This window comes from Nerophis ophidion, linkage group LG03 (genome assembly GCF_033978795.1).
Source record: "Nerophis ophidion isolate RoL-2023_Sa linkage group LG03, RoL_Noph_v1.0, whole genome shotgun sequence".
NCBI lineage: Eukaryota > Metazoa > Chordata > Actinopteri > Syngnathiformes > Syngnathidae > Nerophis > Nerophis ophidion.
The window spans coordinates 76,161,548-76,174,863 of NC_084613.1; the positions used below are offsets into that span (position 1 = coordinate 76,161,548).

Genomic DNA, 13,316 nt, shown 5'->3' on the forward strand with positions numbered 1-13,316 from the left:
GCTAGACATGCCACGCTGATGTTTCCTCTTGGCAGGAGAGGGTGTGTGTAGGCCGTAATCCTGAGGTAGCCGCTCGTGAGGCTTAAAGTGCGTTGCAACCTGACTTGGTCTACTTTACCTGCTTAGCCGACCTAAGCCGCAAGCAATTACCCGACCCTAACTTTGTGACATAGAGACACACGTAGCTGCTCTACTTTGCATTCTCTGCCAACATTCACATGAAGTGAGGGTCCCGGCGAAATGGAACAAGAATTAATAATGAGTGGAACACTGACATCATTGTTCCGCCTTTTCAGGTGGTATCAGAGTGGTAACAGAGGTATGACGCCCATGTGAAAGGGCTTTCCTCAATTTAGCGTGAAATATTTTTCCTCGAACTCACTTTGCCTGCTCTGGTGCATTGAAAACAATACTCGCTGCCTGAGAAACATTTGATATGCCGCACTTAGATTAGATCAAATCTCAAACTTACATTCCAGTATTTTTGATAATGCGCCCCTGGTCCATCTTCTGTCCAATCCCATGGACCACGAAGACAATGTGCGTCGTCTGAGGGGGTCTATCCTCCGGAGAGGCCTCCTCAACGTATCCCCGATGAAGCCGCGTTCCGCTACTGGAGGCTGAATGACAACGAAACCGTAGACGTTGGAACTATTTTTCAAGCTTCTTAAATGGAGTGACAGAGTAATCTCCTCCTCCAGACCTTTGGAAAAGCCAAGTTTCTGCGTCACAGTGCGAGCGATTTTTGAGGTGGTGGCATCGCTGTAGAGGTAGACCTCATCCACGCTGTGCCAGTCGATGTGGGTCCGACTCAACTTCAAGCTGTGGATGGCTGTGGGATTTGGAGGAAAGCAATAAAGCGATGTGAGCGCGTGATAAAAGGAAATCCATTAACAAAGAAGAAGGAAAATATGGGAAAAGTTGTAAGAGTACACAAGCAACCCAAAAATTGTGACCGGAAATGTAGGAATCTTATTAATAGAAAACATTAATTTTTTTCCGGAAAAGGTTAATCAAATAAGCATCATACGCATTGGATTAGAAAAACAGCACCAAGATGTGCTAGTTTGTGCTTGTTGCCTGCTTACATGAGTATATTCTGGTGTAATGTCTTTGGGCACCACACGATTCGAATAGAGAATACGATTTAGGAGCTATGATTTGATTCAAAATCAGTTATTGATTCATCTTGAATTAATGTATATTGATGCAAGTTTAAAATGCATTTTAGTTTCACTAAATAAGTGTTTATCACTTGCAACTTTAAAAAAACAATTCATTGGAACTAAGTTAAATTAGACCCCAGATTTATTAAATTCATGAAAATGTGTGCAAAACGGAAACACAAGTGCCCTATAGTAAAGGAGCTAGTCAAATCTCTCGGTGAGTTGGCTCGCTAAAGTCAGACAAATTTTAGAACTGTCTGTATTACATTATTTATAATAAATGAATCAATTATCGATTATTGACGTTTGCTAAACGATTCCATAATCATCCATTTCCGAATTGCGATGCATCTAAAAATTCATCATTTCCCCCACCTCTGAATGTATTGCAGTAACAAGAGCAAGAGAGAGCTACAACAGAGGCTGAACCAGAACGCTCGACAGTCCCTGCACTATGCGTCTCCTAGACGTTTCGAGCACTCATAATCATCATTGAGATGAGAGTGATAGAAGACTTTGGCGGCAGTCCAGAGCGTAGTCATGGCTCCCTTGCACAACTCTGAACCAATTCGGGGATTAAATGCCTTAAGTAAAATGTATTTGGAGAAATGCAGATGACATTTTGGTGTTTAAACAGTTTTACAAAGTATCTGACACTTTTGATAGATGCATTTGTCTTAGCGAGACCATTTATACCAGCGTAGGGAGAAATCACAGCAACAATAACACAACACCACTCCTGATGGAATGGAAACGTAAGGGAGTGTGTTTCTTAAACCATGCATTCACACAAAGCAAAACACACAGTTGTGATCCAAGACATAATGCAGCTTTGCAGCACTGTAAAGCAGGGGGAAGTCACAAGCTGCAATGAAAATTGGTCAGATGTCTCTTTGTAACATACAAGTGACTTCCGGCTTTATAGTGAACACTGATGCATTATGGAAGGAAGGGGTGGCATTCAACCATGAACAATAAAAGTTCATCTGTTTCAAATCCTATGAGCTGTACGTTATCGTCTTTGAAAATTCACTGAGGCATGCAACTCAGGGGGGAGGTAACTGTTGACTGATAAGAGGCGAAGCGAGTAAGAAGTGGTTTGTGTTAACTGATCTGAATGAGTAGGACCACATTCACAATAAGTATGTTAACTAACAACCACATTCTTTTAACATAACGAAGGCAAATGTGGCATTGGTCACACTGTGGGATAATGAACGAGAGCATGTCCTCTGTAACTGCATGCCAATGAGGACTTCTCTTTGGTTGAATTATAGCCTGCTTTTAAGGTAATGGGCTACAAGGGATGGGGGATAAAAGCTGTGGGAGAAAGTGTACCTCAACCTGACTGATCTCAGTTGCTTTCGAATGGGTCTGTGCAAAGTTTTACTCGTGTCTTAGTCTGGAGTGAACCCACAACCAATTATACTGTTCAGACATAACAGCCCTAGGCAAAAGATTTAACATAATTCGGGTAATTGTTTGTGGAATTGATAGAAAGGTCGGTGGGGTTTCACAATCGCAGTTTTGGAATGTTGTGTCGAAGAGAATTTATCAGTCAACCTATGGTCACAAGCTTTGGTAAAAGACCAAAAGGACAAAGCTTAAAACTTTATACGCAGATTTTCTTTCCAGGCTCACCCTTTTTAAAGAGTGGCCTAAGACAATAATGTGGCAGCAAGAAAATGGACGAATAAATGACTATCCTGACTGAGTACTACGATTATGCACGTAAGCAGAATAATTATTCAATTGTGACACTACAAGACAGAGAGAGACCTCTTTGTTTAGCGTGTTTCATGAAGGTCGGTGCGTCCAGAATTGGGTCACTGATACACATCAAAGATGGCACAATGGCTTGTCCTGTCAGTCCTTTTGTGTTCAGATCGCAACCAACAGCCTTGTTTATAGTGATGGTGCTCCATTAATACTGCAAGGGATGTCAGTTAAGAAAAGACAGCCATTCAAGATCTACTGGTTTATGTGGTCCTTTCTCTACCAGCATAGTCCATTAGGCTCAGAAAAGAGAGGCACTTGTTCCTCAATAAGCAGCAACAGAACAGCAACAGTACCAAAGTCTGGATCACAGTACAAGAGGGGGAGGTTCTAGCAGCTAGGCCCAGTTAAAATTACAGTTAGGAACTGAGCCTAGGACTACCATTAAGTAAAGGTCTAAATTATTAGAAGAAAGGGAAATCTAGTCCCACAGAGACCAAGGATCTACAGGTAGAGAGGGTAAAAGCTAGCGGGTTCAAGTAAGAGAGAAAACTAGTCTGTTACAATACCTTGGCAGCGTTTGCGCTTGTGACATGTTGCTTTAGCACTCGTCTGATATCCACTCCATTTGAACAGAAAAGGGAGGTAGAAAGGGGGTAGGTGGGAGAGAACTAACAACCAAGAGAGAATGAGTAAAGGGCCATACAAGCTACCCCGGTCATCACTCTTCAGCGGGCAATTTTGTCAAGTAGCACCCCTGTTAGACTGATTTGCAATCATGGGCACTGGTGGATAATATCCCTAAACAACCCCTCAGTCCTGAGATGTGTCTCACCACCAAACCCACAGTCTAATATGCAGAACTACTTGACACGAGCCTCTGATGACAGGGGTAGTGACTCATATGCACAGAAGGTTCATTTAGCTTAACACCATTCTTTACATTGCTTTTGTTCAGAGTCATTTAATATATTTAAAAGGTAAACATATTCAAGCAGTTATACTACAAATAAAAGAGCAGAGCTCCACATTCTGTATTGAAGACGTTTAAGCAATGTAGTTACCTATACTTTCAGCATCATCCGAAATTGCATTGACATACACGAAGGTATCTGGACGTTACATTTAAGTTAAAAAAGTCTTACTAGCCAGTTTGTTAGCCAAATTAGCAAATTTCAAATATCAAACATGACTCTATGACTAAGTCTGTGCAAAGACACAAGCCACTAGATTTGTAAATGTCAGCAATGTCTCCCTCATCAAAAGGGCGGGGGGATGATGAGGAATAGACCTGCTGAGTGCACAGGAAGTTAGCTCGCTGTACAAGCCATCAGCAGAGTCTATTTGGTTTGAAGGCTGTAAGGGCTTAAAGTGTGTGATGGGAGTACACAATAGATGCTGTGCGAAGAAACCGCGAATGAAGGCCAATAACAGCGTTTTGTATTGTTGGTGATAATACTTGTAAGCATCGTTTATGCTAGCCACGGTTTGACTATGGAACAGATTATTTGATATGCTACAGATAGTATGTCTCCCTTAATGTGTACACACACACAAACACGGAGATAATTGCTCATGAATCTACAGTTACAAGAAAGAAAAGTAATGTGTTATCATGCTACTTTGCCTGTATCGTCATTTATATACTCCTTACTGTGAGTTCAAAGATAAAAAGGAGAAAGAGATGCTAGTAAGAAGAAGTAATAAATGCGGAACACTGCAGTGTTGTCAGATCCAATCTACGAGCTTTACGATTCAATTTATTGTCTGTAACACAGCAGCGGCACTCGTGCGTGCACCTTGGTGCTTGAGGACACTGAATTAGTTTAGAACCTGGCTAACATTAATTATATATATTTCAAACACGACATTCGTGTGTGCATTTCACGTGCTAAAAGATGGAGACAAGCAAAGTATGATCACTATGTCGTGTGTGGGTGTTTACATGCAGGTGAGGATTCTGGGTGCACGTAATCTGACACTTGCACAACAGGAGTAGCGATAGGAGCGCAAATGGTGTCCTTTCTTAATGTACCACAACAAGGTATGTTCAATGTTGAATACTTCTAGCTGGCAGCAGGTTACTACTACTATGTGATTTTTTTACACTGGTCTTGGCAGCCTAATGCAATCTCTTTCAATTGTATTTTTCTTCACACTCTTAGTTTATTTTATCTCAAGTCTTTTTCTCAGCAACTATCCTTCACACTCCCACACAGTCAGGCAGCCTGAGATGAGAGTGTTGAATCAAAGACGCTCTTTTTTTTATTGGCCATCAAGTACCAGCCCTTTAAGGGATGTGCCTCAATGTACACCCTGCACCTGCTTCTACTGTGGCGATGACGAAACGAAACATGCACACTCACAAATGAATAGAAGCCCCTGTTGCCTTCAAATCCTGCGTGTCAAAACGAAAAGCAAAGTCGCCTTTCACACACTTCTCTAAAACAGGAGTAGATATAAATACTTAAACTCTGCAGGCACACTAGTAATTAAACACAACTCAAAAATTAGCAAAAAGCTCACCATCTTGACTGTCGACGGTACGGACAACCAAGTCGGTCTCGAAGGTGTCCTGTGTTTGTTGCCCGCGGAAATGGCTCAGGTGCTCACGCTCGATAAGGTCACTCTCGTCCTCCTCTAAAGGAAGCCAGGTGCCGTCGATGAACCACTGGCCTCTCATCACTGGGATGTGGTCTTGCTCTATTAAGGGAAAACGACAAAAGATAGGAGAACTGTGTTAACTCAAAATGACACATGTGGTCTGACCAAATTTCCTCGAAAAGTCCCCTCAACTATAACTCACGCTCCCTCTAAAATAAAGTGTGTGTCTTACACTGGAATAATTAACGCCATACATCAAATAGTGCCTACTGAATGACAGTGCTATAACTAAATTAGGGTAGATGTCTTTACAAAAGCACATACCACTTACAGAGCAGACCTGGAATCTGTAAAGCTTAAATATTAGAGGTGTGAATATTTGGCCTCCTCAGGTTTTGATCCAATTTCAGATTCTTGAGGTGACGATTCAATTCAGAATTGATGAAAATTTATTCCAGCAATGTAATATTTGGTATTCTAAACATAATGAAAAATTTTCAAAATAGGTTACAAAACCTCCTTTGTCTGTGGCTGTATGACATATACACACAGCGAGTAAGTATTGTGATGGCCTAAAAACATTTTTAAAAACTGATTCTTAGAAAACAAATGTATTCATTACAAATAAGTTAAAATAAAAGTCGTTTTGGAAAGTTGTAAACTGATTCAAACTGAATAAGAAACAAAATTCACATGTGAATCGATTTTTTTTGGCACACCTACGAAATATACAATTAATTTAAAAGACAACCACTAGTCTGGAGCAAAAACTGCTTAACAATACAACACAATAACAAATATTCAGTCTTTAAAGATTACATTTTATTTAATGAATATTATATATTTAGATTATTAATGTAAAAGATATAAAAAAACATATTGATTAAAACATAATATTTTAATTGTAATATATGTATTGTTTTGTTTTTTTACATTTTGATACAAACATAAATCCAGCCAGGGGTCCACCCAGATACATGCTTTGATATATAGATTTCTTTGACTGCCTTTGAGAAAATGTTATGAACTCCTGTTTCCATGCCAGTGTTGTACAGAGCAGAATAATGCTGCCCGTAAGAGTTGTGCCATGATGAATTATCATTAAACCTAAATAAAACTAACTTAATGTTATTTGGAATTAAGAGAAATGATATAGATGTAAAATTATATATAGACAATGTTAGTATAGAAAGAGTAAACAAAATCAAATTTTTGGGTGTGATCTTGGACCACAGGATCTGCTGGAAGTCACACATTACATACATCAAAGGGAAGTTGGCCAGAAGTATTGCTGTCCTGGGTAAAACAAGGCACATTCTTAATCAAAAAACATTACACACTCTTTATTGTACACTTGTTTTACCATATTTGAGTTACTGTCTAGAAGTTTGGGGAAATACATATAGGACGAACATCCAACCACTATTCATAATGCAAAAAAGGGCCATCAGACTCAGACATAACACAGGACCCCGAGAACACACTAATGGATTATTTATAAAAACATTTGATTTAAAACTACCAGATCTCATCCAACTCAAGACTGCCCAAATGATTTATAAAGCAAGTAAAGATTCACTTCCAACAGGGCTACAGAGAAGATTTTTACAAAGAGAAGGGAATTATAATTTAAGAGGAGAACTACTTTTTAAGATCCAATATTGTAGAACAACGCAGAAACGAATGAGTATAACAATAGCAGGGGTTAAAATATGGAACTGTTTAAAGGATGAAATAAAACACAGCACCAACATAAACCAGTTTAAAAAGCTTTTTAAATCATTTATCATTAGTAAATATAAGAAAGAGCAAACATTGTTTTAGAAAGACAATAATATATATGTATATAAATACAATTTATGATTTCATAATTATACATATAGGTTGTATTAAAATGTATATATTACCACTTTATATGGAATTTAAATAAGTTGTATATATATATATATATATATATATATGTATGTGTATATATATATATATATATAGATATATATATATATATATATAAGTGTACAAATGTATATGTTTGATTTAAATGTTAAACTGTGTATATGAGATGTGTGCTACATATATGTTGCTTATATATTGTTTAAAAAAAAAAAGTACTATAAGTGAAGCATGTTTTGGATTTTGTATATTTTGAACCTTGTTCTTGTTGTGATGGGGTAGGTTTATATAAGCGTTGCTTCAACCTACACCCTTTCGGCTCAATCATTGCTCAAATGTGAATACAGCCAATATGTAGTTGACATTATGTTGTCCTAAAACAGCAAACTGGTTAAGTGACTTAACAGCACCTCTGCTAGTGGCAGCCATCACACCGTTAATCCACCATCAATTTCACTCTTAAGAGTCAGCAAAGCTACTAATCAATTACTATGTCCATCCAATGAATAGCCATCCAAACTAAATAAACTCGCCCAGCTACAATAGAAGGGAAAACAAAAACAAAAACAAAAAACAAATGGTATAGGGCGCATAGTAATTCAACTCAGACAAATCCAGGAGGGCCAAGGCTCAGTGGCTTATGGAGCAAGGAAAGCTGTGATTAGTTTTACACATTAATCAGTCTGTTGCTAGAATTGAAATAAATGGTCTTAATAATACATGTGGATAAACAATTATTCAAAAAAGCACAGTCATTGATTAATTGTATTTTTTGACAAAAGCACAAACAGGCTCACGTCACGGAAATTATAGCAGACAAGAAGCTGCAGGCGGGTGGCGTCGCTACATTGACAGGCGCACAAATGTTTGCTAAGGTGGTTTATGTCTGGCTACATTACATAATAAATGTGTGTTAGCACCTGCTCTCTCAATAAATAGACTGCTCTTAAAATAAATAACATTTTTGTATACATTTGCAATGACATCTCTGGCAGTAAACAACTTTTGAATGGGCACTAAACTCAACAATGGTCCTATTTGGAGTCCAAACATTTACTAAAAAAAAATATGCCTCAAAACATTGCAGTTCAAACTGATATCAGTGAATACATTCCCTCAGTGGTTCTTAACCTTGTTGAAGATACCGAACCCCAGCAGTTTCATATGCGCATTCACCGTACTCTTCTTTAGAGAAAAATAAAAGTTTTTTTGTTTTCAAATTCAAGACAAAGTTATATACATATTTTTTGTTTTTTTTTACTAGTGCACAAAATGAACCACAACAAATTACACACATGCAAATCAGATGGAAATTAGGGGTAACATTGTTTAGGGGTCCTCGGATAAGTGGATGGATGGATGGATCGTTTAGAGCAGTGGTCCCCAACCTTTTTGTATCCGTGGACCGGTCAACGCTTAATAATTTGTCCCGCGGCCCAGGGGCGGGGGTGTCCTTTTTTTCTTTTCTTCTTTGTCATGAAAAAGGGAGTTTTTTTGTGGTTGGTGCACTATTTGTAAGTGTATATTGTGTTTTTTGTGTTGATTTAATAAAAAAATAAAAAATAAAAATAAAAATATATATATATATATTTGTTTTTTAATAAAAAATTCTTCTGCGGCCCGGTACCAATCGGGCCACGGCCCGGTGGTTGGGGACCACTGGTTTAGAGGTATCCATAAAGTTTTTATTTACGCGATGAGTTGGGTGTGTCTTGACCTCCGCCGAACCCCTGAGGCCGACTCACCCAACCCCTAGGGTTCGATCGAACCCAGGTTAAGAACCACTGCCTTACCTCCACCTGGGTATTTTGCTTGTTATGTTTCGCAGGTTTCCCTGCTCATCAGGGAATTTTATAAAAAATACGGTTTTACGATCATTTTAATTTAAAATGGTAATACTAACAATTAAAAGTTTTACCGCAGTTTATCATTATACTGTTTATCATTACATCCCCAGTGCCATCACAGAAGGGTACCAGTGCTGGCCAAAAGTATGATGATATGGAAACCACGCAACACAGGAAAGCAAAATGATGATTTATTTTTAAAAGAAGATGCCAACGTAAATAGCATGTAGCCCAAGTATAATGGCAAATCAATAGTAGGGATGTATAACGGTAAACTGCTCTAAAATTCCAAAATTTCTTTAAATTTTAATTATCGTAAAACTAACTGATTACATGGGGATACCGCTCAATTCCTAGAGAAGCAACTGGCGCGCTAATTGCTAATTATATTAAATGCTAACGTGAATACAAGACACATTTTAAGAATAAAACTTGGTTAGAATATTTCAGTCCGTTTGCAAGTACTTTTTGAGCACAGTCAACAATATCGTGATAATAATGATAACCGGGATCACAATAACCGTAATATGAAATGTTCATATCAATAGATCCCTAATAAATAGGGATGTGATTCTATAACAACTTGTGATTCAATTGGTGATTCTGATTATTGGTGGGTTGATTCAATTCATAATTGGTTTTCAATTCAAACTGATTTTGGCAATACATTAAGTAGATAAATGATCATAAAGCATTATTAAAACAGGTTACAAATGCTTCTCTTGGCTGCTGGTGTATGACATATACATTAGAAGAGAGTAAGCGCAGAGTTAGTCGAAAACTAATACTGAAAAATTGGGAATCGATACATAATCTTAGTAAGTATACCATGGGCGATATTCTTTAAGTCACTTAACCGACGATAAATGAAAATTTAAGTCAGTAAGTTTTCCAGTGTCGATAAATGACCATGTGCATGTTTCAAGAGCGTTCAGTTTGCTGAACATGCGCGACTACAACAACGCCCACTTGAAATACAACCACTCGACAGTCCACACTCACTTCACGTCTGGTGAAGAAGCAAAGTGAAAGCTCAGTATAAACAAAATAGAGAGTTTAATAGGAAGTAGTGTCAAAGCGCTTTGAGTACCTTGAAGGTAGAAAAGCGCTATACAAGTACAACATTTATATGAATAGTGTGCGCTCACACACATACATCGCCAAAGACATGCTGAAATTTAAAAGCCTACTGAAACCCACTACTACCGGCCACGCAGTGTGATAGTTTATAAATCAATGATGAAATCTTAACAATGCAACACATGCCAATATGGCCGGTTTAGTTTACTAAATTGCAATTTTAAATTTCGCGCGGAAGTATCATGCTAAAATGTCACGGTATGATGATGCGTGCGCGTGACGTCACGCATTGTAGAGGACATTTTGTTCCAGCACCGTTCACATATAAGTCGTCTCTTTTCATCGCATAATTCCACAGTATTATGGATATCTGTGTTGCTGAATCTTTCGCAAGTTGTTCAATGAATAATGGAGACATCAAAGAAAAAAGCTGTAGGTGGGAAGCGGTGTATTGCGGCCACTTTTAACAACACAAACACAGCCGGTGTTTCATTGTTTACATTCCCGAAAGATGACGGTGAAGCTTTACTATGGAACAGAGCGGTCAAGGGAACACGGTTAGATTGGACCACACACACAAAGTACAGTCTATTATGCAGTGATCATTTCGAAAGATCGTGTTTCGAAGAGGGTCCCTGCGAAGGGCAGAGATGGGCATCGCCACCACCTGTCGACTGGTGCTGAAGAAATGCGCGGGGCCGACCTTCAGGTTGTACAGGTACCACCATATAATCTCACTAAAACATTAGTAACACAATAAGCAGATAAGGGATTTTCCAGAATTATCCTAGTAAATTTGTCTAACAACATCGGAATCGCTCCCACTGTATAGTCTTTTTTTTTTCTTTCTAGCCCTTCACTCTCACTTTCCTCATATCTGTGAATCTTTCCTCCACGCTCAAATTAATGGGGAAATCGTCGCTTTCTCGGTCGAAATCGCTCTTGCTGCTGGTGGCCATGACTGTAAACAATGTTCAGATGTGAGGAGCTCAACAACCGGTGACGTCACGCGCATATCGTCTGCTACTTCCGGTACAGGCAAGGCTTTTTATTAGCGACCAAAAGTTGCGAACTTTATCATCGATGTTCTCTACTAAATCCTTTCAGCAAAAATATGGCAATATCGCGAAATGATCAAGTATGACACATAGAATGCTATCCCCGTTTGAATAAGAATATCTCATTTCAGTTGGCCTTTAATTCTGTCATGAAACTAGCATTTTTTAAAAAGCTGTCATGTCTTGTCAGTGACAACATGAATCTGCCAAACGTCATTTTGTTTAGCATATGAACTGTTAAGTACATGTCAAACTACTTCCATAACGTAAATCACCGCCATAACCACAACAACAGGGGGAGCTCCACAAACCACGTTAAACCCAGATTCCAATCCAACAAAGGTCTTAACTCATTCTCTTTCTATGCCACATCAATATGGAATGCACTCCCAACAGGTGTAAAAGTAAGTTGCAGTGCATCTCTATCTTCCTTCGAAAACCGCACTAAAAGAACACCTCCAGTCAACTACAACCCTAAACTAACATCCTCCCCCCACCACATTCCACCTCCCCGGATTGTAAATAATCAAATGTATATACTTGTTCTTATGCTTTCTGAGCTGACTATGTTCACTGCTCGCTGTACATATCCTACCAAGTCAGACCTACACTGTTACAATGTCCATTTCTCAGATGATATAATTGTTGATGACTGAAGTGCTGATAGCAACCAAACCCAACCCCCCCGCCACAACCCCCTCCACAGCCCACTCCCCGGATAGTAAATAATCCAATGTATATACTCTGATGATTAACTTGTGTGATGACTGTATTATGTTGATAGTATATATTTGTACCATGAATTGATTAACGTGGACCCCGAATTAAACAAGTTGAAAAACTTACCATTTAGTGGTCAATTGTACGGAATATGTACTGACGGGTACAGATGTATTGATTGATTGAAACTTTTATTAGTAGATTGCACAAATCTACTAATAAAAGTTTCAATCAATCAATACATCTGTTTAAACTGTAATGTTTCTATTGTTACTTTGCACTTTTGTTTAAGAAGGTCCTAACTTGATTGTCAGTTAAGTAATATACAACTCGACTTTGATTGATTGATTGATACTTTTATTAGTAGATTGCACAGTTCAGTACATATTCCGTACAAATGACCACTAAATGGTAACACCCGAATAAGTTTTTCAACTTGTTTAAGTCGGGGTCCACGTTAATCAATTCTGCCTACATGTTTATCATTGAAGAGCAACTTTGTTTGTCTATACTTTATTTATTGTATTTATTGTTATGATTGTGTATAATTGAACCCCCTTCCCTTCTTTATGATATTTTATTAATTCATTAATAATTAATCAATTTTATTATACAAGTGCAAAATTTTGCTAACAGACAAAGTATATTTGATTATTTGTTTGTTTAATTTAACTTGGAGCTTTAAACGTTTTATTTTCAATTACAATGTTAAAATACACAACAAATACAAGTTTATTGCACTTGAAAGGATATACATGCATTTGTATTATATATTATCATTAAATCAATGGTTTATTTGGTTTCAAAAAAGCAATAGCGATAATATCGTTTATCTGCAATCATTTGTAGGTCAATCTATCGTCAAGCAAAATTTGTTTTTGTCCCAGGCCTATTAGTAAGCATCATGATTTGGATGTATATCGATTTAGCCCTGGGACCCCTACTAATTACTAATCAATAGTGCAAAAATGATGAGAGGAGCTTGTCAACAAACAACTCATACCAGTCTCCAAACCTTCCATTAAGTCAGGCATTTCCACAGGAGTGAGTACTTTTATTTCATTTTAGTTTAATTTAGTTTGTGGAGTGATTGAGGCTTTATGATGTCGATGTTCAGCAGCCATTACGTGTATCTCAAATGGCAGCGCCAAGTTTATTTGCTTCCGCTCCTCTGGAAGGACAGAATAAACTGCAACAGAATGGCAGTTGGGGATTGTCGAATGGCAGATGCAGGC

At 38.1% G+C, this 13,316-nt stretch overlaps 1 protein-coding gene across 2 annotated transcripts in view; it reads right to left on the reverse strand.

Annotated features, from left to right (window-relative positions):
* The window catches only part of ddhd1a (DDHD domain containing 1a), a 37,868-nt gene that overhangs the window by 13,063 nt on the left and 11,489 nt on the right, over window positions 1-13,316 (reverse strand). The window contains exons 2-5 of one of the 2 annotated variants that reach the window (XM_061896075.1): window positions 5,409-5,585; window positions 3,452-3,553; window positions 704-832; window positions 473-620 (exon numbers count right to left, since the gene is read on the reverse strand). In XM_061896075.1, coding sequence (XP_061752059.1) covers window positions 473-620; window positions 704-832; window positions 3,452-3,553; window positions 5,409-5,585 — 556 coding nt within the window. The remainder of the gene's footprint in view (window positions 1-472; window positions 621-703; window positions 833-3,451; window positions 3,554-5,408; window positions 5,586-13,316) is intronic. The other variant, XM_061896076.1, reaches the window with a different exon arrangement.